The sequence below is a fragment of the Chiloscyllium punctatum genome, chromosome 5 (assembly GCF_047496795.1).
Source record: "Chiloscyllium punctatum isolate Juve2018m chromosome 5, sChiPun1.3, whole genome shotgun sequence".
In the NCBI taxonomy this organism is placed as follows: domain Eukaryota; kingdom Metazoa; phylum Chordata; class Chondrichthyes; order Orectolobiformes; family Hemiscylliidae; genus Chiloscyllium; species Chiloscyllium punctatum.
This window is the reverse complement of record NC_092743.1, coordinates 5818053-5842361: the sequence shown is the minus strand read 5'-3', so window position 1 is coordinate 5842361 and position 24309 is coordinate 5818053. Positions and strand designations below refer to the sequence as shown.

The window sequence follows — 24309 nt, the reverse complement described above, 5'->3', positions numbered from 1 at the left end:
TACATGGTTACTTTAGTCTCGCTTTCAATTCCAGATTGTTTGCTAAATTAAAATGCCACCATCTGCCACAATAGGATTCAAACACATTTCTCCAGAACATTGACCTGCAGTTCTGGATTGCTAGACAAGTGACATTACTACCATTATGTCACCGCCTCCCCTCTTTACACATTTGCCAGGAGTGAACAAAAATAAAACTTTTCCAGGACAAACCTGGACAATTTTCCACATTGTTGGGTAGATGCCAGTGCTGTAACTGCACTGGAAGAGCTTAACTAGAGGAGCAGCAAGTTCTGGAGCACATGTCTTCAGTATGTTGTCAGCCACAATAAACAAAAACATAAACAGCTGGAGAAACTCAACAGGTATGGCAGTATTGGTGGAGAGAGAGACAGAATTAATATTGTGAATCTGGTATAACTCCTCGTCACACTACCGCCATTGCAGTAACCATTGCCTTTAACCGATAGCACGTCGAGTGAATCGAATTAGCTGAAGACTGGCACCAGGACCACTGGAGGCAGCCGAGATGGATCATCTGCCCGGCACTTCTGGCTGAAGATCGTTGTGAATGCCTCAGGCTTGTATTGTGCACTGATGTGCAATTGAGGATGGCGATAGTTGTGGAACCCCCCCTGGCTGAGGAGGGGATATGCCGGGCCATGAGGTTACAGATTGTGCTGGAGGTACAATTCTGCTGCTGTTGGCCCACAGTGCCTCATGGATGCCCAGTCTTGAGTTGCTCGATCTGTTTGAAGTCTGTCCCATTTAGCATGGTGATAGTGCCACACAACACAATGGAGGTTATTATCAATGTGAAGGTGGGATTTTGTCTCCACAAGGACAGTGTGGTCGACACTCTTACCAATATTTGCATGGACAGATGCATCTGCAGCTAGCAGACTGGTAAAGATGAGGTCAAGTATGTTTTTCCCTCTTGTTGATTCCCTCATCACCTGCCACAAACCCAATATAACAGCTAATAATTGACAGTGGTTTCATGGTCTCTGCTGCACTGTTAATTGCAGATTCATTAACTTAATGTAAATTCCACCATCACCTGAGTGGGTGTGGGACCCTTGTGTTCAGAGTAGTCCATATACAGTCAGAGTCATACAGCCTGGAAACAGACCCTTCGGCCCAACGGTCTACGCTGACCAAAGTCCCAAACTGTACTAGTCTCACCTAGCTAACATTTATGTGCTGGGTTATGTTACATGTCTCCAATGAAGCTGAACCCAGTCTTGAGGAACAACACCTCATTTGCTGCTGATCCACTTTGATATGATGTGTTTTATTATTGTCGCATGTACTGAGAAACAGTAAAAAGAATTGCATTGTGTGTTAACCAGACAAATTATACCTTACACAAATACATCAGGGTAACAGATCAGAATGCAGAACCTAGTGTTAACCTTCCAGCCTCGAACATTAAATTCCAGAACTTCAGAGCACGGCCTCCGGCCTTTTATTCTTACAGTCCCCACCCTCCCTGGCTGGCACAGCAGACCCATTTTCTCCTTATTACACCGAACATTGACACCTATTCCACATCTCAATAATTTCTTTATCATCCTTGTCACTGGTTTTGTCTTTTGCTCTGGGCACCCTCCCCCTTTGTCAACAGAATAAAATCCACCCTTTTCCAGCTCCTTTGAATTACAAAGAAGAGTCATAATGGACCCAAAACATTAACTCTGTTCCTTTCCCTCCACAGGCACTGCCACATCTGCTGCGTTTCTTCAGCATTTTCTCTTTTTATTTCAGATCTTCACCATCCGCTGTATTTTGTTTTGACACTGGGCCTCTCGATTCCAGCTCAGTGACAACAGTTTTGTTTTCAGTGATACATTTCTTATTCAATTTTGACCATCATTTAAATGTTACAAAATTCCTGACGTGACTGAACCAATTGGCCTTTGCTGTACCTGTAAGCATAGATGTTGTGTGTGGCATTCGCAATCTTTTTGTTCTGATAAAGTTCCTGTAGAAGCAGTTTCACCTAAAGAGGAGACAAAGCAGACAAACATCTAAACCTCTGAGTTCTGCAGTAGGTTTGTAGCATCTGCAGGACTAAAATTAAATTCAAAATAATGGATACCCTTCACTCTACAATCCCAAGTATTTTTACTGGCTGCGGATTTGGATCAGACCGTGGAAAAGAAAAGTATTAGCATTTCCATATTCTCCTGTGTGTGAGGAATGGGGAACAGATGCCAAATGACTCCTGTGTTGTCACACTTGCAGCTCACTGCAATATCAAAGCCAGCAACAATAACAGAGCAATTTCACTCTCACCTTTAGCAGGGGGGGCCTCTGAACAGACCACCCTGAACAAACTTGGCATTGGGGCAGAAACTGCTCAGTGTGGCTTTGACTCTGATCACACCACAGCGTGTTCACAGGGAGACACATCCAGGACAATCACCTCAAACAGAATGCCATTTTTGTTGACCTCAAAGACTGAAGAAACAGTCAACATGGTGGGGCCGCTGGTGAATGCTGGTCCAACTTGATTGCCCAATGACATTCATACAGCTGACTCACAATGGGCTGAGTTAATTTAAACCACGGGTCAACAACTCAGTTTGAGATGTCAACTGGAGTGAAGTAGGATTGTGTTTTAGTATCAGCCCTCTTTAACCTGTTCTTCACTTATGATCTTCACTGTGCTGATGAGGATCATGAAGGAGGAGTGCATCTCTGATACGGTCTTGATGGCTCACTCTTTGACTTGCGGCAGCTCAGTGTATAAGCTGTGTGGAGCGAACTGAATCAGTTAGAGACTAGAATATGAGAGTTGAGGACCTCACTGCAAGTCGCCCTGCATTGTAGCTTCGTAAAATTGTCTGCTGGTCCACCGTTATTTACGACTGGATGTGACAGGAATACAGGGCATGTAGGATTGGTTAGCTGTACAACCTTTAGCCCTGACAATCTGCTGTCAGGGCTAAATCGTCCTGTTTAGTGACTTCACCAGGTTGACACATCTAGTTCCTCCTGTTGACATACCCTGGTGGATATTTTCTAATCAACCCATTCAGAGATGTTACTACACACTTGTAGAGCAGAGGGGGACATGAGCCCGGGCCTCACAGTCCAGAGGAAGGGACACTACCACTGCACCACATGACCCATCTAGAGTAAAGATTTCACAGATATTTTCTAACCACCCAGATCAAAGATATTGCAGCTCAACCTCTGCAGGGGGTGGGCTTGGACCTGGATCCTTTCTTCTGAATGTCTCCTTTAGCCAGAGCTGGGCCCCAGCTTGATGGTAATGGCAGAGTAGAGGATACTCCAGGTCATGACAATACAGGCTGTGTTGGAGCTTGATTCTGCTATTGGTAAGGGCCCACCATGCCTTAAGGGCACCCAGTTCAGAAAAACCATTGCTAGTGATTCGATGGATATGAATGGGACTGGGAGGAGCAGCACCCCCAGCTGGAATGACAGCATTGCTGGGAGTGCCAGGGTGTGTGCGCGTGCGAGTGTGCATGCGCGGGGGTGGGGAGGAGGTTAGAGTGGTCACCTGTGTACAAACCTAGGAGGATGGGGAGGACAGGTCACTTTTGTCACAGTCCTAGATATCATTTGTGAACTCAATGAGAATCAAGAAACAGTGAAAATCTGATTTAAGATTTAGCAAAATGAAGTTTGAGGGGAGTCAGACGTGGAAGGCTTGCGATGAGTATGACAGTTTCTGCAAAGAAAAATCTTTAAATATGTTCCAGGTTGGCTGCTTTCCCATTGCTAAAACACATTCAAAGAATTGTGCAATTGTGCTAATGGGTGCCGAGAGCAGCGGCAGCCTTTCATATCCAAGGGAGGGAATGGTATCCAATTGCCAAACTAACCTCTTGTTGATCAGTGATCCCCAACCCCTCAGCTTCTCTCCTGCCTGATGTGTCACACTCAATAGTCTCATTAAACCGGGAAGCTAAGCTGCCCACACATATTTGTGTCATTCATGTTTCAAGTCATCAGAATTGAGCCATAGCCAAACTAAACTAAATAATTCACATTGCAACTGCTTACAGGAAATAGCTTGCCTGTGGAGGAATAGTGAAGACTAACTCGGAATTAAGAACAGTTAAGAAATGTTTTGTTGCAGAGGGTCAGGAAGTTGAAAATTAAATGCCCTTTTTAGTGGGATGAATGCACACTGACAAAAAAGAATCCTCTCTATAATTTATGACTTTCAATTTTTAAAAGTCCATTCATGGTTGTGGGTGAGCCTGTACTTATTCCCCAACCCTAGTTGTCCCTTGAGAAGGTGGGGGTGAGCTGCCTTCTTGAACCACTGCAGTCCATGTGCTGTAGGTAGACCCACAATACCCTTAGGGAGGGAATTCCAGGATTCTGACCCAGTGACACTGTAGGAACGGCGATATACTTCCAGGTCAGGATGGTGAGGGGCTTGGAGGGGAATTTGCAGGGGGTGGTGTTCCCATGTATCTGCTGCCCTTGTCTTTCCAGATGGAAGTGGTTGTGGGTTTGGAAGGTGCTGTCTGAGGATCTTTGGTGGATTTCTGCAGTGCATCTTGTTGGTAGTATACACTGCTGCTACTGAGCTTCGGTGGTGGAGGGAGTGGATGTTTGTGGGTGTGGCCAATCAGGTGGGCTGTTTTGTCCAGAATGGTGTCATGTATCTTGGGTGTTGTTGGGGCTGTGCTCGTCCAGGCAACAGGGGTGTATTCCATCACACTGGCTTGTGCCTTGTAAACGGTAGGCGGGTTTTGGGGGGTCGGGGGGTGTGTTACTCGCTGCGATGTTTATGGTCTCTGGCTTGCTCTTGTTGCTATTGTTTGTGTGGCACGTGTGGTGGTGGTGGTCCTCCTCCTCCTCCAAGGATCTCTGTACTCTGACCAGCCCACTCACAATTCTGAAAAAACCTCTATCCAATTTCCTCTCAACCTTCGTCTCGGAAAGGTGGAAGTCTCAAGTTCTTCCATGTATCTTCATCCCTGAAGATATTCTTGTAAGCTGCTTCTGCACTCTCTCAAATGTAGTCACCTCTTTCCCATAATGTGGCACCCACAGCTGTACACAATACTCTGGATGAGAGCTTACTCATATCTTGTACAAGTTTAACAGGCCCCTACCAATAACGACAAGGATACTGTATGTTTTATTTACTGCTCTCTGCCATACTCAATGATCTGTGCACAAGAGCACCCTGCTGCTGCACCCCCTTTTAGACTGAAAGGCAAAGTTGGGGTACAATGTTCTTCTTACCAAAGTGTATCACCTGACACTTCACTACATTGACCCTCACCTGCTACCTGTCCACCCATTCCACCAACTTGTAAATGTCCTTTTGGACTTGCGTCTTCACAGTTTACAATTTTTCCGCGTTTCAGGGGCTCCATTTTGAATGATAACTGGGTCATTAGGTATATTCAAGGCAAAGACAGGCAGATTTTCCATCAGTATGAATCAAGGATTAAAGGAAAAAGGCAGGAAGGTGGAGTTGAAGATTATCAGATCAGCAATGGTCTTATTGAATAGTGGAGCAGACTTAAGGGGCTGAATGGCCTGCTTCTGCTACTGATATCTTTTGGTTTTGTTGTCAGTGGTGACCATGACAACCATAATTGATTCTTGTAAAAACTCATAGGGGTCATTATGTCCTTTAGGGAACGAAATCTCCCATGCTTACCTAGTCTGGCCTGCATGGGAGTCCAAGTCCAGAGCAATTACTGCCCCCTGAAAAGGCCAAGCAAGCCAACCTGCTGAAGGACCATCAGAGATGGACAACCAGTGATGGTCTTACCAGCGATAGTCACATCCCACAAAAGAATAAGGAAAAAAGTTAGAGAAGGCAACTTAAATGTTGGCCTTCATTACAAAAGATGGTGATTAGATGTACAAATGAGTTACTACATCCGTAGAGGATAGCAGTGAGACTGTTCATAGAAGGTTCTCCAGGATGATTCCCGGGGAGAAAGGGTTTGTGTTGGGAGAAAACATTGAGAAGGTTGGACCTATACCATTGAAGCTGAGAAGAACGAGTACTGGTCTGACTGAAATAGAAGATTGAGTGGGCAAGGCAAATTGGATGCTGGGAGGATTCATCCTCTCGGGAGGGAGCTGGGGCTTTAGAACTGGGAAATTTTAAACCTTTTCCCATTTAAGATGGAGATGAGGAAAAATTTCTTCCCTCAAAGCTTGGGAATTCTCTTCTCAGAGGCTGGGTCATTGAGTTTGACAGATGTTTGATGACAAAGACATCAAGGGTATTGGCGAAGGAGAGCAAGAAAATGGAGAAGGTTCAAATGGGTTGAATGGCCTCCTCTTGCTCCTGTTTCTTACAATGTGATAGATTTTACCCCTAAAGGCAATTCTTTTCTTTTGCTCAATTCCAAAACCTATTCTCAAAAAGTCTCTTCCATACCTGCTGCCTCAGGATCTCTCCAGTACGTACTTCAGGGGCAGCACAGTGACTCAGTGGTTAGCGCTTCTGCCTCACAGCACCAGACCCTTGGGTGACTGTCTGTAGAGCTTGCACGTATTTCCCATGTCTATGTGAGTTTTTTCCAGGTGCTCCAGTTTTCTCCCACAGTCCAAGGATGTGCAGGTTAAATGGATGGCCATGCTAAACTGCCCAGAGTGTTCAGGGATGTGCAAGCTAGGTGGGTTAGCCATAGGAAATGCAGGTTACAAGGATGGGGGTGGGGTCTGTGTGGGTTTGATGGGCTGAATGGCCTTCTTCCACACTGTAGGGATTCTCTGGAATATTGCTACAATCTCTTCCCAAACTTTGGAATTTATCATTAGGCCATACAAATTAATTGGTAACTTTCAAAAACGGACCATGACCAATAATTGATGGCAGAAAAATAAATTGCTGGGGTGTGGAGAAGAGAGAGAGCGAGAGAAGGACTAACCTGGCTGCACTTTGAAAGAGCTAGCATCAAATGGACAGGGGGAAGGATCACCGTTCCCAAGACTGCTTGTTGTTTCAACTTGCAAAAATCTATATAAAAAGTATAAACAAATTTGCTAGGCCCATCTACAAATAAGCAAATTTGCAAAATAAATTTGTTTTTGCTTTTCTATAAATCAACAATTAATACAAATAAATGAACCTGAATACTTAATGATATCTTTTGTCTGGTCAGCACTTAATTCTGGGAGATAAGCAGACTTTTCATTAGGCCCATAATTGGCTGTATTCACTCCCTCACTTTGTGGTGCATTTTGCTACAACTTCATAAATTATACAAAGGCTGCAACTCTAAATGGACATCAAAGTATTCATGAAGCATCAAATCAGCCTTAATCAAGTCTTTTCTCCTTTGATTTCAAAAGCCTAATTTGATATCTTACCATCATTATATATTAACATAGGGGCGAGGATAAAAATGCCAAGTTAATGTAGTATGGGTTATAGTTTGCGAAGAGAAATTAAAATCTCTTTTCAAATCAAAAAGTTCTTAAAGAGCTCATAAAATTTCAATTAAATTCTCTTTGGAGATGTGTTTTTTTTTATAAACAAAGGCCTTCCTCATCATTATAAACATTTTCTTTTTCCAATCAGCCCTTAACTCATTATCAAACTCATCAGTGATATATTTATTCTACTGATAAAATGATTTTGATGAGGTTGTTAAAACTTCAAATGGCCAAGTAACCGAGGGAGCCTTCCCAGATCGCAGAATATCAAGAGTGCAACAGGAGGCCGTTTAGCCCATCATGTCTGTGCTGGCTCTTGGAGAGAGCAGCCTGATTAATCCCAATCCCTTCTGCTCTCTTCCCAGATCTCAGCAAATTCCATCCATTTCTCCAATTCCCTTTTGGAAGTTCCTATCGAGGCTGCTTCCACTGTCCTTTCAGGCATCATGTTCCAGATCACAATATACTGCATTAATTAGATTCTCCTCTACTGGGATCCTGAAGGGACATTGATGTAAAGCTTTCATCAGCACCAAATCACAAGAACACCAAATTTCACAGGGAACATCAATTTATACTGCATGAGAAAACAGACATTGATTGGCAGAGCCATCATTATGAAAAATGCACCAGGGAATAGTCGAACCCAAGCTTTTGTTTATTCAGACAGATTGCAATTACTGGACATGTTGTTATTGTATGCAGGGGGTAAGGTCCTATATAGAACTATGGATGTAACGTTCATCAAGAATAAGCATTGAAATTGGACTGATAATCTTAAATCTATTATTAATGTAATTCTTAGCATAATCAGGATTGTTTTGTAAGTGCTGTCCAATCGTGAAATTGCACCTAATGTTTGGAGTTTCACAAGCACCCATTGGTTGATGTGGTCAACACCTGTGCGGAAATAAGCAAGTGGCAATCCTCCTGCCCAGTTAGTACAGCACAGGGAAGACATATCTGATGCTTCCTGTATTACAGCAAAACATTGGACGAATAAATTTACTCACTCAGTAACTATGTGGTTTAGATGTCAGGTGTTATGGAGTGGTAGGCTTGATGGGCCAAAGGGCCATTTCCTGTGCTGTAGACCTCTATGGTCTTAGGAAAGATGAAGGAAGAATGGGACTAATTGTTGTCGGCAGAGAGCTAACACAAGCACATTGGCCCGAGTGCCTCCCCATGTTGTAAGATTCGATGATTAGTGAGTACCTTAACTTCCACATTCAAATACACACAACTCGCTAGCACACCACATTCAGCACTGTAAGAGGAGGATGAGCTTTAAACAAATGCAAAAACTCCCCAGTCTCCTGTGAGACAAAGGACAAAACTCCGTAATCTGGAGCATCAGAGATGCTGGGCCTGAGATTTCCCTGAAGGTTAGAATCTACGATGACTGCCCGCAGGATTCTGAGCATATCTGGAAGATCCACAATATTTCTGAGGCTCCGACAGCAGTTCTGTGCCTGTACCCAAGAACTAAGAAAACGCTGAAATGTTCTCTAATAACAGCGGAGTTGAAGGGGTCACAAGCAAAGCTGGTGGAGAGTTCTCCTGGGATGCTGCCCCATATTCATCCATCGATTGCCACTGAACCCAAAGACCTCTGGTTTTCCAACTATTCATTCAGCTTGCTCGTGGGATCTTGCTGTGCAAACACAAGCTGCTGTCTGTGCCCACTCAATGATGGTTATACTTAAAAATGGAATCATTGGATGTGAAGGTGACATGAGACAAATTAACTGTAGTTCCTGTGATCACAAAGGGCGGTCGAAGGCCATTACATAAGAACTTTCAAAGATAAACCCATGACCACATCCATCCAACAAAAGTAAACCAAAAAAGCTATGCAGTCATACTTGACTCAAAACAGTTTTTCTCTCTCCACAGATGCTGCCAAGCCTGCTGAGTTTCTCTAGAATGCTCTATGTTTGGACCACTTCTATCTAGAAGGACAAAGGCAAGCAGATACATGGGAACACCATCCCCTGCAAGTTCCCCTCCAAGCCACTCATCACCCTGACTTGGAAATATATCCTTCGCTGGTGCTGGGTCAGAAGCCTGGAGTGAGTGAACATGTGTGAGACCTCGAACAAATGTATGAGAACACAAGAGAGCGCGAGAAAGTGAGTTTATACACACGTGTGCGCGACTGAATGGGTGAAAGAGGGAGTGTGAGTGAATGCATGTGAGAGTGAGAGAGAGGGTGTGTGTGTGTGTGTGTGTCAGAGAGAGAGAGAGAGAGAGAGAGAGAGAGAGAGAGAGAAAGTGAATGTATGTGAGTCTGTGATGGTAGCTAACAAAATGGGCTGCAGTGATTCAAGAAGGCAGCTCACTTTCTCAAGGGCAAGTAAGGATAGGGCCAATAAACAATAGCCAAGCCAGAGACACACACACTCTCCCCATCAACAAACAGAAAAAAAATTATGAATCCCTGTAATTCCTTCTCCCTTTTATGAACATACATCTTAGCAAGTTTCCCAAGTACCTACCTGGTTAGGTGTCACTACAGGAGATAGATGTGCCTGAAATGTACTCCTCCGATCAGTGATTGGTTCTCCGTGAATTATTGGAGGAAGTTGTTCAACTGGAAGTTGATGGAAGAATGATGTGATGAGATATAGGTCAAACTGTACTTCCACTACCCGCCCTGTGTTGACGTGATCCAACTGGGACAGCACGACAGGGTGTAAGCTGAGAGGGCTCGAACAGGCCTGGCTGCAGAGTCTAAAACCCAGGGGTCACAGGCTCAGGGTGAGGGGTTGATGGCTTACAGAGACATAGTCATACAGCTCAGAAACAGATCCTGCAGTCCAACCAGTCCATGCCGAACATAATCCCAAACTAAACTAGTTGCACCTGCCTCCTCCTGGCCCACATCCCTCCAAACCTTGCCCACATATGTACTTATCCAAAGGGCAGATTTCTTCACACACTTGACTGACAAATTTTGGAAATTGAAAATGTGTTGCTGGAAAAGGTTCCTGAAGAAGGGCTCATGCCTGAAACGTCGATTCTCCTGCTCCTTGGATGCTGCCTGACCTGCTGCGCTTTTCCAGCAACACATTTTCAGCTCTGATCTCCAGCATCTGCAGTCCTCACTTTCTCCTAGAAAATTTTGGAAATTCCCTATCCCAGGTAGAGGCTCAGTTGTTGTCTGTATTCAAGTCTGAGATTGACAGATTTGTGAACTAACAGAGATAGGGATGGTGAGAGGTACTTGTGGGGGCAGTGCCTAAACAGTGAAGGAAACCATTATACGTAGGAGCAGAAGCAGGCCATTCAGCCCATCAAGTTTGTTCCATGATTCATTGAGATCTTGGCTGATCTGGTAATGCTAACTCCACTTCCCTGTCTTTTCCCCATTATCTGGTGTTCCACAGGGATCATTGCTGGGTCAACTGCTGTTCGTGGTCTACATAAGGATTTGAAGGAAAATATAGCTCATCTGTTTAATAAGTTTGCAGATGATACAAAGATTGGTGGAGCTGTGGATAGTGAGAAGTATTGTCAGAGGATACACTAGGATACAGATCATAGAGTCATAGAGAGGCACAGCATGGAAACAGACCCTTCGGTCCAACCCGTCCATGCCGACCAGATATCCCAACCTAATCTAGTCCCACCTGCCAGCACCCGGCCCATATCCCTCCAAACCCTTCCTATTCATATACCCATCCAAATGCCTCTTAAATGTTGTAATTGTACCAGCTTCCACCACATCCTCTGGCAGCTCATTCCATACACGTACCACCCTCTACGTGAAAAAGTTGCCCCTTAGGTCTCTTTTATATCTTTCCCCTCTCACCCTAAACCTATGCCCTCTGGTTCTCGACTCCCTGACCCCAGGGAAAAGACTTTGTCTATTTATCCTATCCATTCCCCTCATAATTTTGTAAACCTCTATAAGGTCACCCCTCAGCCTCCAATGCTCCAGGGAAAACAGCCCAGCCTGTTCAGCCTCTCCCTGTAGCTCTGATCCTCCAACCCTGGCAACATCCTTGTAAATCTTTTCTGAATCCTTTCAAGTTTCACAACATCTTTCTGATAGGAAGGAGATCAGAATTGCATGCAATATTCCAACAGTGGCCTAACCAATGTCCTGTACAGCCACAACATGACCTCCCAACTCCTGTACTCAATACTCTGATCAATAAAGGACAGCATACCAAACACCTTCTTCACTATCCTATCTACCTGCAACTCCACTTTCAAGGAGCTATGAACCTGCACTCCAAGGTCTCTTTGTTCAGCAACACTCCCTAGGACCTTACCATTAAGTGTATAAGTCCTGCTAAGATCTGCTTTCCCAAAATGCAGCACCTCGCATTTATCTGAATTAAACTCCATCTGCCACTTCTCAGCCCAATGGCCCATCTGGTCCAGATCCTGTTGTAATCTGAAGTAACCCTCTTCGCTGTCCACTACACCTCCAATTTTGGTGTCATCTGCAAACTGACTAACTCTACCTCTTATGCTCTCATCCAAATCATTTATGTAAATGACAAAAAGTACAGGGCCCAGCACCGATCCATCAGCCTCCAGTCTGAAAAACAACCCTCCACCACCACCTTCTGTCTTCTACCTTTGAGCCAGTTCTGTATCCAAATGGCTAGTGCTCCCTGTATTCCATGAGATCTTGTTGGAGACATGGGCAGAAAAATGGCAGATGGAGTTTAATCCAGACAAATGTGAGGTGATACATTTTGGAAGATCATGTACAGGTAGAAATTATACAGTAAATGGCAGAACCCTTAGGAGTATTGATATGCAGAGGGATCTGGGTGTGCAGGCCCATAGATCACGGAATGTGATAGTGCAGGTAGATAAGGTAGTAAAAATGGCCTATGGCATGCTTGTCTTTGCTGGAAGGGACATTAAGTATAAGAATAGACAAGGAAAGGGCGGTGACTGCCTGGGACATACTGCCAGAGGTGGTGGTGGAAGCGAATACAACAGCAGCATTCAAGAAGCTCCTGGATGAATACATGAATAGGAAGGGAATAGAGGGATATGGATCCTATAAGACAGTTTTAGTATGGAAAGGCAAAATGTCGCAGCACAGGCTTGGAGGACTGAACGGCCTGTTCCTGTGCTGTATTGTTCTTTACAACCTTCAATTTGCCTTCCTGGAAGGGAGAGAGGGGTGGATTATCAACCATATCTTTACAGAACAGCAGAACAGACTGAGGGACCAAATGGTCAGTGTCTGCTCCTATATTGTTTCAGTAATCCCATGGCACCATCCAGGACAACAAGAGGCCATTCTATTCCTCATCACAATGCCAATTCTTTGAAAGAACTATCCCATTTCTTTCCACTCTCCCTCCCTGCACATTTTCTGCCCGATTATTCCAAAATTTCTTCTGTTAGATTTAGAGTTACAATCCTACTTTGAGCTCTGATCACATTTGAAGATCCTTTGGTTGTTAACACACGATGAGGGATGAGATACGAGTAAAAGCTTGCTTTAAAATGATGAGGGGTTTTAATATCCAAGAGAACTGGCTGGAGGGCTAGTTACCAGAGGACACAGATTGAAGGTAATCTGCAAATGTCTCAGAGCGGGGATATAGGAGAATTTGTAACTCAGGTCGTTAGGATCTGGAGCGCGCTGTCTGGAAAGGTAATGAAAAATTCGATTCTAGCTTTCAGAAGCTAATGGATAAATACTTGAAGCGAAAATTTCACAGGTCTACAGGGAAAGAGTTAGGCAATGGGGGCGAATTGTTTGCTGTTTCAAAGCATAAGCACAGAAGTGATGGGCTGACTGGCCTCTTTCTGTGCTGTATCATTCTGGGATTATCAATGATATGGTTGCAGTAGAGGCGGAACAGTGGGAGATGTTGCTTGGAGTGAAGAATTTTACCGTTGGGAAAACGCTGGAGAAGCTGGAGCAGTTTTCTCTGGAGCAGAGATGGCTGAAATGGATAAAATAATGATAGGCTCAGATACAATGGGTATAAAGGTTCTGTTACTACTCCCTGGGAGATCAATGACCAGGGGATCATATAGGGAAACGTCGATTATTGAAACGAGATGGGCGGGCACTATTTAGTTCGGATAATTGAGGATTCAGTTAATCGATTCAATGCCTTTCGGCTGGGGTTCGGAGTTTTCTATTAAGTCTGCTCCCCTTTCAGGAGACTAGCAGCAGCACAGTGCACCCGAGCCCTCGCCCGCTCCACCCACGACAGGTGGACTGGACACCAACAAGACTGCTGCTGCCTTTTGGGTGATGAGTCTCCAAATAGGGCACACGCGTACACAGACACAGGCAGCCCTTTCTACTGCAACATTTTGACAGGTTACACCTTTGCCCTGTAGAGGACAATGTTGGAGAGATTATCTGGGGAAAAGGGGGAAGAGAGAGAGAGAGAGAAAGAGAGAGAGATTGCACATTCTCCCCGTGTCTGCATGGGTTTCCTCCGGGTGCTCCGCTTTCCTCCCACAGTCCAAAATTGTGCAGGTCAGGTGAATTGGCCATGCTAAATTGCCTGTAGTGTTAGATGAAGGGGTAAATGTAGGGTCTGGGTGGGTTACTCTTTGGAGGGTCGGTGTGGACTTGTTGAGTAGAAGGGCCTGTTTCCACACTGTAGGGAATCTAAAAAATTTAGAGACGGTGCCTGCGCTCCCATCAGTCCAGGACTGTTCTCGGCAGCACTTTTAATCACTGTAAACAAAAGAAGCGATCAGTGTTGGACACACGTCTTTAATGTAATGTTTCTGTCAGGACCTCGAGATCTCCTTCGGATAATCTGATTTTCGGATAATTGACATTCGGATAATAGAGGTTCCTCCGTAGATTGAAAGCAATTGTTGGAAAGAGTAGTTGGGAGTTGGGAAGGTGCTTTGTCCATCCAGGACAAACCTATAAATAGAAACAGGAGACAACAGCTTCGCTTCACTTGGAGGTCGCCACTGATGATGTTACCCAGCCAGGTAATGAAACGTCTGGATATCAAACCTACAGTTCAGCAAGCAAACCTACACCCTAAACCTCAACCTGAGCTACAAACCTTCACAAACCTTGCAAAAACCAATGGGCGCAACACGCTACAACTTGCCCGAAGATGGAAAAAGGAATGCCATCCGAGAGAATTCCACCCGTGAACAACTGTACTTCCTGAATGAATGTTTAAGAAAACAGATACTGCCAAAATGTCTCCAATATAAACCGTCGATAAAAACACCTCAAGCCAGAAGGTTAACAGAACAAAACGGCCGCAGAACGCTCCAAGAACTAATCAATGACGCCCACCACAGACTCCGAAAATACAACCAGGAAATTGCGCGCCAAAAACCGTTATTCAAACAAGCAACAAATCAAGAATGGCCAGATGTGGTAGAACGTGCCATAAACACCAAACAACGACAAACACAGATAAAGAAAATCAGGACCTGAAGAAAAAAACTGGGCAAACTCACAAAAAAGACAAACCCGATAACACAGGGGCATGGATAAAGTACTTATCAGACCGGACCCTATCAGACACAGAAAAAGCGGTACTAATAAAAGGACTAAATTTTAATTACCGAGACGCTGACAAGTAGGATTTCCTAGCGGCATTAGAAACACATTGAAGGACAACAATCTCACGGAAGAAACACAACAAACGATCAGACAGACAGTTGCACCTACTCTGAGCCGAAAGAGGGAAGGAAACAAACTGAACACACAAGAAAAGAAAGCCCTAGAAAACCTCAAAAAAGACAAAAACATCGTTATATTACCTGCAGACAAGGGTCGGCTCACAGTCATTCTGAACAGAAGGGACTACATCCAGAAAGCCAATGCACTACTCGCAGACACCAACACCTACCAACAGGTGGTGCTAGACCCGACCCCCACAACTAGAAAACAAAATTACATATCTCCAAAGAAAATTACACAATTCCGGACAATTAAACGAGACAGAATTCCAGAAAATGCAACCAGACGGGACCAACACCCCACGATTCTACGGACTACCAAAATTCCATAAACCAGGAGCCCCCCCCCCCCCCCCCCTCCTCCTTCAGACCCATAGTCTCACTACCCGGAACACCAACTTACAGACTGGCCAAAGAACTACACGCAAGACTGAAATACCTAGTAGAAGAGTCACAGCACTCCATCCACTCCACCCAGGAATTCCTAAAAATCATCAAAAACACCAAAATAGAGGAAGATGAAACAATGATCTCATTCGATGTAACAGCACTGTTCACCTCCATCAACATCGACCTGGCAAAGGAAACACTTACCACACTTTTAGAAGAGACCATCACACACACCCCAACCACCATCAATCACATACCAACGAAAACATCATGAAGCTGGTGGACCTGTGCCTCACCACCTACTTCACCTTCAACAACATAGTCTACAAACAAACCAACGGCACACCGTTGAGAATGAGATCTCTGCTATGAGAATGCAAAGACTAGAACAAACAGCCCGACCAACCATCAAACCAAAAATCTGGGTCCGCTATGTAGATGACACCTTTGTTATAACAAAACAAAACAAGATAGAAGAGACATTTAACATCATCAACAACACCCTCACAGGCATAAAGTTCACCAAGGAGGAAGAAACCGACAACAAACTCGCATTCCTGGACGTCACAGTCGAAAGAAAGGACAATGGACAACTACAAACCTGCGTATACAGAAAACCGACAAACACTGACCAAATACTTAACTACACCAGCAACCATCCCAACACACACAAACGAAGCTGTATCAGAACACTATTCCAACGAGCCACCACACACTGCAGCACAGACGAACTTCAGAAAACAGAGGAGAACCACCTATACAATGTATTCAAGAAGAACGGATACTCAAAAAAATACAGTCCGCAGATTCCTCAGGAACAAACCACGACGAGCAGACAAACACAGCCAGAAACCCAAACCACCTTACCATACATCAAAGAAGTTTCAGAAATGACAGCCAGACTACTAAGACCCCTCGGAATCCTAGTAGCAAACAAACCCACCAACACTCTCAAACAAAAACTAACAAACTTAAAAGACCCAGTACAACCCATGGACAAAACCAACATCATTTACAAACTTCCATGCAAGGACTGCCACAAACACTACGTAGGACAAACAGGAAGAAAGTTAGCCACCAGGATACACGAACACCAGCTAGCCACAAAAAGACACGACCCTCTCTCCCTCGTAGCCCTACACACGGATTTAAAAAACCCACCATTTCGACTGGGACAACACATCCATCCTGGGACAGGCTAAGCAAAGACATGCCAGAGAATTCCTAGAGGCCTGGCACTCCAACCACAACGCCATAAACAAACACATAGATCTAGGTACCATCTATCAACCCCTCAGAAAACGAACAGGAAATGACATCACCACAAACCCCAGGAACCCCATCCAGGAGAAAGATATAAATAGAAAGCAGGAGACAACAGCTTCACCTCACTTGGAGGTCGCCACTGATGATGTTACCTAGCCAGGTAATGAAACGTCTGGATATCAAACCTACAGCTCAGTGAGCAAACCTACACCCTAAACCTCAACCTTAGCTACAAACCTTCACAAACCTTGCAAGGTGCTTTCTTTTTGAACTCAAAAGGGTGATGAGAATCTGGAACCCAGTGCCTGAGGGAGGTCAGGGTAGTAATCCTCATCACTTTGTAAAACCACTTCGTTGTCCACTTGAGACATAGTAACCTGCAAGACTAGAGGATGAGAGTTGGGGAGTGAAATAAGGCTGGATGGTTCTTTCCTGAGCACAGACTCAATGAGCTGATTGAAAAGCCCTACTTCCATTTATCGGGGAGGCAATGACCGAGTAGTATGGTTACTAGACTATTAACCCAGAGACCCAGGGTAACACTCTGGGGACAATGGTTCGAATCCCATCCCAGCAGTTAGAAATCTGGAATTGGGAGTCTAATAGCAACCATGAAACTGTTGTTGATTGTCAGAAAATCCATCTGGTTCACTAATGTGTTTCAGGGAAGGAAATCTGCTGACCTGACCCAGTCTGGCCTATATGTTTCTTTAGACCCACAGAAATGTGGTTGACTCTTAACTACCCTCTGTCGGTAATTAGGGATGGGCAATAAATGCTGGTCTGATCATCAGCGACCAGATCCAGCAAATGAATTTTTAAAATGAATAGTACTTTTCACAACTTCACAGTTAATGGAGTTTTTATTAGTGTCATCACTGTTGTAACTTGGGAAACACTGCAATTGATTTTTTGAATATTTATATGTGGCGAGACCATCGCTGGCAAGACCAGCATTTGGAGCCCATCCCTAATTGCCCCTCAAATTCAGTAGCTTCCTCAGCCGTATCAGAATCAATCCTGGACTAATGTTACATATCGGCCAGACTTGGTAAGGATGGCAGATTTCCCTCCCGTTAGGTCATTACTGAACAATTGACAATTGTTTCATGGTCATCATCACCAAGACGAGATTTCAATTTCAGATTTCCTTTAGTAAACAAATTTAGATTTCACCAGACATCACGGCTGGGCTTTGAACCAGAAATACCCTGGAAGAATGGTAAACTGCGAGAGGACCCCAGAAGGACATGGACAAGGTGATGGAGTGGGTTTGTTGGTGGCAGACTACGTTCAATATGAAGAAGTGAGATGATGCGTTTTGATAGGAAGAACGTTGAAAGACAATGTAAAATAGGTGGAGGTACAATTCTAAAGGGTGCGCAGGATCAGAGGGACCTGGATGTATATATGCACAGATCATTGAAAGTTGTAGGATGGATGGAGAGAGCATTCAATAAAGCACAGTGTCCTCAGCTTTATTAATAGGAGTATACAGTACAAGAGCAAGTGGATGATGTTGAACTTACATGGGTCACTTTTTAGACCTCATTTGGAGCATTGTGTACAGTTCCAGATGCCAAATTATTGGAAAGATATGAATGTTTTGGAGAGAGCGCAGAAATGGTTTACATTAGCAGTTCCAGGGATGAGAAACTTCAGAGATCAGGATAAATTGAAGAAGCTGGCTTTGTTCTCCTTAGTGAGAAAGAAACAGAGAGAAGATCTGGTAGCGATGCTTTCAAAGTCATCAGAGGGCTGTATATTGTTGATAGGGAGAAACGGTTCTGGTTTGTCAAAAGGAACAAGGGATTTAATGAGATCAGCAAAAGAAGCATTGAAGTGTGAAAACTTCTTTCACCCAGTGAGTAGTTAGGGTGTGGAATGTACAGGAGACAGGTTCAACTGAGATGTTCAAGAGGGGCACTGGATGTGTATTTGGATAGAAATGAAGTGCGGGAATACAGGGAAAAAGCAGGAGATTGACATCGGGTATGACACTCGTTTGACGGGCTAGTAAAGGCAGGATGGGCTGAACGGTCTCAGTATGCACCATAAGAATTCCGAGATCTTTCTTTGTTCTTTCATGGGAGGTTGGCATGGGAAGGGGCAGTATTTGTACTCCATCCCTAATTACCCTGGAACTGAATGGCTTTCTGGGATATCTCAGAGGGCAGTTAACGGTCAATGACATTTCTTCTTATTTAGCAGCCTCTTGTGTCAAAGGCTTTCTGGAAATCCAAATAGATCACAACCACTGGCTCTCCTTGGTCTAACTTGTTCATTACCTCCTCAAAGAATCCTAATGGATTTGTCAGGCATGACTCCCCTTAACAAAGCCATGTTGACTCAGCCATATTTTGCCATGCACTTCCAAGTCTCCACAATCTTATTCTTAATAATGAACTCTAAAATCTTACCAAACACTGAGATAAGACTAACCGACTTACAGATTCCTGTCTTCTACTTCCCTCCCTTCTTAAACAAGGGGGTTGCGTTAGCCATTTTCCAGTCCTCTGGGACCCTTCCTGACCCAAGCGATTCCTGGAAGATCACTACTAATGAATCTACAATCTCTTCAGCATTCCCATTCTGCACTGCTTTTTGACTGGAGACCTGTGACCGGTGGTGTGCCACAAGAATCTGTGCAAGGTCCACTGCTTTTTGTCACAGAACATAGAACAGTACAGCTCAGTACAGACCCTTCGGCCCACGACGTTGTGTCGAGCATTTACCTTAATCTAAGATCAACCTAACCTACACACCCCTCAACTTACAGCTGTCCATGTGCTTGTCCAGCAGTCGCTTAAATGTGCCTAATGTCTCTGACTGTGCTACCTCTCTAAATCATTTTATATAATGATCTGGATGTGAACATAGCAGGTATGGTCAGTAAGTTTGCAGATGACAACAAAATTGGAGGTATGGAGCTGAAGAAGGTTACCTCAATGCACAATGGAATCTTGATCAGATGGGCCAATGGGCCGAAGCGTGGCAGATGCAGTTTAATTTCAATAAATGTGAAGCGCTGCATTTTGGAAAGGTAAATCAGGGCAGAACTTGTACACTTAAGGTCCTGGGACTGCTGCTGAGGAGTGTAACAAAGAGACCTTGGAGTGCACGTTCATAGTTCCTTGAAAGTGGAGTCTCAGGTAGCTAGGATCGTGAAGGCGGCATTTAGTATGCTCTCCTTTATTGGTCAGAGCATTGAGTGCAGGAGTTGGGAGGTCATGTTGTGGCTGTACAGGACATCGGTTAGGCCACTGTTGGAATACTGTATTCAATCCTGGTCTCCCTGCTATCGGAAGGATGTTGTGAAAATTGAAAGGGTTCAAAAAAGATTTATAAGAACGTTGCCAGGTTGGAAGGTTAGAGGGTTTGAGCTTCAGGGAGAGGCTGAATAGGCTGGGGCTGTTTTCCCTGGAGCATCGGAAGCGGAGAGGTAAACTTATACAGGTTTATAAAATCATGAGGGGCATGGATAGGGTGGATAGCCAAGGTCTTTTCCCAGGGTTTGGGGAGTCCAAAGCTGGACAGCACAGTTTTAAGGCGAGAGGGACAGATTTCAAAGGGACCTAAGAGCAACTTTTTACACAGAGGGTGGTATGTGTATGCAATAAGCTGCTAGAGGAAGTGGTGGAGGCTGGTACCATTGCAACATTTAAAAGGCATCTGGATGGGTATATGAATAGGAAGAGTTTGGAGGGACTTGGGCCGGGTGCTGGCAAGTGGGAGTAAGATTGGGTTGGGATATCTGGTCAGTATGGACTAGTTGGACTGTAGGGACTGTTTCTGTGATGTATATGTCTATGACTCTACCTCTTCAGCCCATCTGGTCCTGGTGATTTATCCACCATCAGACCTTTCAAGCTTTCCCAGCACCTGCTCCTTAGTGACTGGCCACTACACTCACCTCTGCCCCCTGATTCTCTTGAAGTTCTGGTATGCTGCTGGTATCTTCCACAATGAAAACTGATGCAAAGTACCTGTTCAATTTCTCCACCATTTCTTTGATCCCCATTAGTAATTCTCCAGCCTCATTTTCCAGCAGTACAATGTCCACTCTTCAGATATCTAAAATAAAACTCTGACGAGCTTACTCATATTTCACCCTCTCCTCGTTATTGCTTGTTTATGTATCCTCTGCTGGCTTTTAAAGTTTTCCCAATCCTCTGGTTTCTCATTAATCTTCACCATATGGTATGCTTTTGCTTTTATCGGAGAAAGTGAGGACTGCGGATCAGAGTCGAGAGTGTGGTGCTGGAAAAGCACAGCAGATCAGGCAGCATCTGAGGAGCTGGAGAATTGAAGTTCAGGCATAGGCCCTTCATCAGGAATGAGGCTTGTGGGCCGGGAACGTGGGGGGTGGGGGAGCTGAAAGATAAATGGGGGGATGGGGGGTGGAAACGGTGGAGCTCGGGGAAAAGGTAGCTGGGAATGCAATAGGTAGATGAAGGTGGGGAAAAAGGTGATAGGTCAGAGAGGAGGGTGGAGTGGATAGATGGGAAAGACAATGGACAGGTCAAGAGGTCGGTGCCAAGTTGGAGGCTTGGGACTCGGATAATGTGGGGGAAGAGGAAATGAGGAAACTGTAAAATGCACATTAATCCCATTTGGTTGCAGGGTCCTGAGGCGGAAGAGGAAGTGTTTTTTCTCCAGACATTGAGTGGCTAGAGTGTGGCGATGCAGGAGGCCCAGGGGACCTGCATGTCCTTGGCGGAATGGGAGGGGGTGTTGAAGTGTTTAGCCACGGGGCTCTGGGATTGGTTGGTGCGGATGTCCCAGTGATGTTCTCTGAAACAATCTGCAAGTAGGCATCTCGTCTCCCCGACGTAGAGGAGACCACACCGGGTACAATGGATACAGTAGATGACATTGGTGAAGGTGCAGGTAAATTTCTGTCAGATGTGGAAGGATCCTTTGGGGTCTTGCACAGAGGTGAGGTGGGGGGAGGTATGGATTCAGGTTTTGCACTTCCTGTGTTGGCTGGGAAAGGTGCCAAGAGTGGGGCGTGGGCTGGTGGGGGGGGGGCATGGACCTAACAAGAGAGTCGTGGAGGGAATGGTGTCTCCAGAACACTGATGGGATGGGGAGGGAAATATATCCCTAATGGTGGGGTCAGTTTGTAGGTTGTAGAAACGACAAAGGATGATGTGATGTATACGGAGGTTGGTGGGGTGGAAGGCGAGGACCAGGGGGTTCTGTCCTTGTTGCATTGGGACGGGTGGGTTTCTATGGGCAGCAATGTGGGAAGTGGAGGAGATGCGCTGGAGGGCATCATCGACCACGTGAGGGGGGAAATTGCAATCTTTAAAGAAGGAGTCCATCTGGGATTTTCTATGGTGGAATTGGTAATCCTGGCACCAATGTAATCTACTGTATCCATTGCACCCAATGTGGTCTCCTCTACAGGGAGGCTGGACACCAACTTGCGGATGGTTTCAGAGAACATCTCTGGTACACCCACAAAAACCAACCCCACTGCCCGTGGCTGAATACTTCAACTTCTCCTCCCACTCCGCAAAAAACATGCAGGTCCTGGATTTCCTCCATCACCAAATCCGAACCACCCGACACCTGGATGAAGAACGTTCCATCTTCCGCCCTGGGATCCTCCAACCACACAGGATCAATGTGGATTTCACCAGTTTCTTCATTTCCCCTTCCCCCACATTATCCCAGTCCCAAGCCTCCAACTCAGCACCGCCCTCTTGATCTATCCATTGTCTCTCCCATCTATCCGCTTCACCCTCTTCTCCGACCTATCACGTTCTCCCGCACCTTTACCTACCTATTGCATTCTCAGCTAGCTTCCCCCCCCCCAGTCTCACCCCTCTCCCATTTATCTCTCAGCCCCCTGACCCACAAGCCTCATTCCTGGCGAAGGGTTTATGCCCAAAACGTCAATTCTCCTGCTCCTTAGATGCTGCCTGAACTGCTGTGCTTTTCCAGTACCACACCCATGACCTTTGCTTTTATGCTGTCCCTGACTTCCCTTGTTGCCTCATCCTCTCCCTAGTTTGATGATGCGATAGCTTTAAGAGGTGTAGTTTGTCCTTTTTTAAAAATGAAGAAAGATTGAGAGAGAGGCGATGAGCAGTCTACTTGTTTGCTGCTCACTTCTCTGAAGGGCCCTCATAGTTTGCTCAATTAAAAGATGTTATATAAATGTAAATTTTCATCACTGATGGAGTTGTACCATAGTCCTGCTCACTTAGTAAGAATAAGGATTTCTTTGTAGCTTACCTTCTGAGCTTTCAGGAAAATCCACATCCACTGCTAATTGCTGAGGGGGTGGCTGGCACACAAGAAAATAATCATCTTGATCATTCACTTCAGCCTCTTCTGTTGTTTTCCGTGTTTCTGGAACTGTCAGAAACAACGTAGTAAAGTCTACACTTTAAAAATATATTGTTCCACTTTCTTCTAGATGAAGAACAGAAATTTAAACACAAAATCCAAGTCATTATTCCTTTCCTTTCAAACATCTTAGTTCAAATATCCACACTCTCCTTCACCACCAGACAATATTCCAAAGCAGTCCTCTCAAAACCCGGATTTTTGGAAAGGATCCTGCATACTACCTACAAAGTGAATGAATTCCCAGAGAACGAGAATTCAGACTGCTGCAGTCCCTAAGGTAAGCCATTCTGTCAGATCAGAAACTGCAAGAACATTCATTACTCATTGACCGACTGATACAACCACAAAGTGGTGACAAAACTCAACAGGTCTAGCAGCATCTATGGAGAGAGAAACAGAGTTAATGTTTCAAGTTTGGCATAACTCTCCTTCAGGTCTGGTGTAGCAGAGGCAAGTTCAGCTGAGGCTTTTAAAAGGGAATTGAATAACCACCAGGAGGGGGAAATGTCACAGAGCTATGGGAAAGGGTCAGGGAGTGGGACACACTTGGGAAAAGCTGGCAGGGACACAATGGGCCAAATGGCCTCCTTTTCACCTGCAAGCATTTTCAAATCACTTTCTGCACGCTGAATTCCTTAGTGAGTGAGTGAGTGATTGAGCAAGTCAGTGTATATTTGTATGTTCACAAACACATACGTGTAATCATTTATATCATTATCACATTTATACAAGCCATAATTTTTAACAAATTCTTTCAAGGGATGGTGTGTTGCTGGCAAGACCAGCATTTGTTGCCCATCCCTATATGCCCCTTGAATTTACTGGCTCGCTTAGCCATTGCAGAGGGCAGTTGAGAGGTGACTGAGGTGTATATAATTATAGTGGTGGTGGTGGTGGTAGTTATGTTGGTTAAGACTAGATGGGTGAAAGGGTATTTCTTGCACTGTATGAATCTATGAGAATCGACCAAATTACTTTGGGTTTAGAGTCACATGTAGGTCAGAAGGAGGTATATAAGATTGAGGGGAATGGAAAGGGTGAATAGAGAGCAGATGTTCCTCTTGGTTGAGGGGTCAGTCACGAGAGGGCACTGTTTTAGGGTAAGGAGCAGGAGATTCAGAAGGAATTTGAGAAACATCTTTTTCACTCAGCAGGTGGTGGGAATCTGGAATACACTGCCTGGGAAGGTATTAGAGGCTGGAAACCTTACAACATCTTTAAAAAAATGTGGAT

At 44.8% G+C, this 24309-nt stretch overlaps 1 protein-coding gene across 3 annotated transcripts in view; it reads right to left on the bottom strand.

Annotated features, from left to right (window-relative positions):
- impact (impact RWD domain protein) overlaps positions 1-24309 on the bottom strand; it is a 43944-nt gene that overhangs the window by 4403 nt on the left and 15232 nt on the right. For 2 of the 3 annotated variants that reach the window (XM_072569700.1, XM_072569702.1), the window contains exons 6-8: positions 22960-23082; positions 9897-9991; positions 1929-2002 (exon numbers count right to left, since the gene is read on the bottom strand). In XM_072569700.1, the coding sequence (XP_072425801.1) occupies positions 1929-2002; positions 9897-9991; positions 22960-23082 (292 nt within the window). Of the gene's footprint in view, positions 1-1928; positions 2003-6890; positions 6980-9896; positions 9992-22959; positions 23083-24309 lie in introns of all 3 variants that reach the window. The other variant, XM_072569701.1, reaches the window with a different exon arrangement.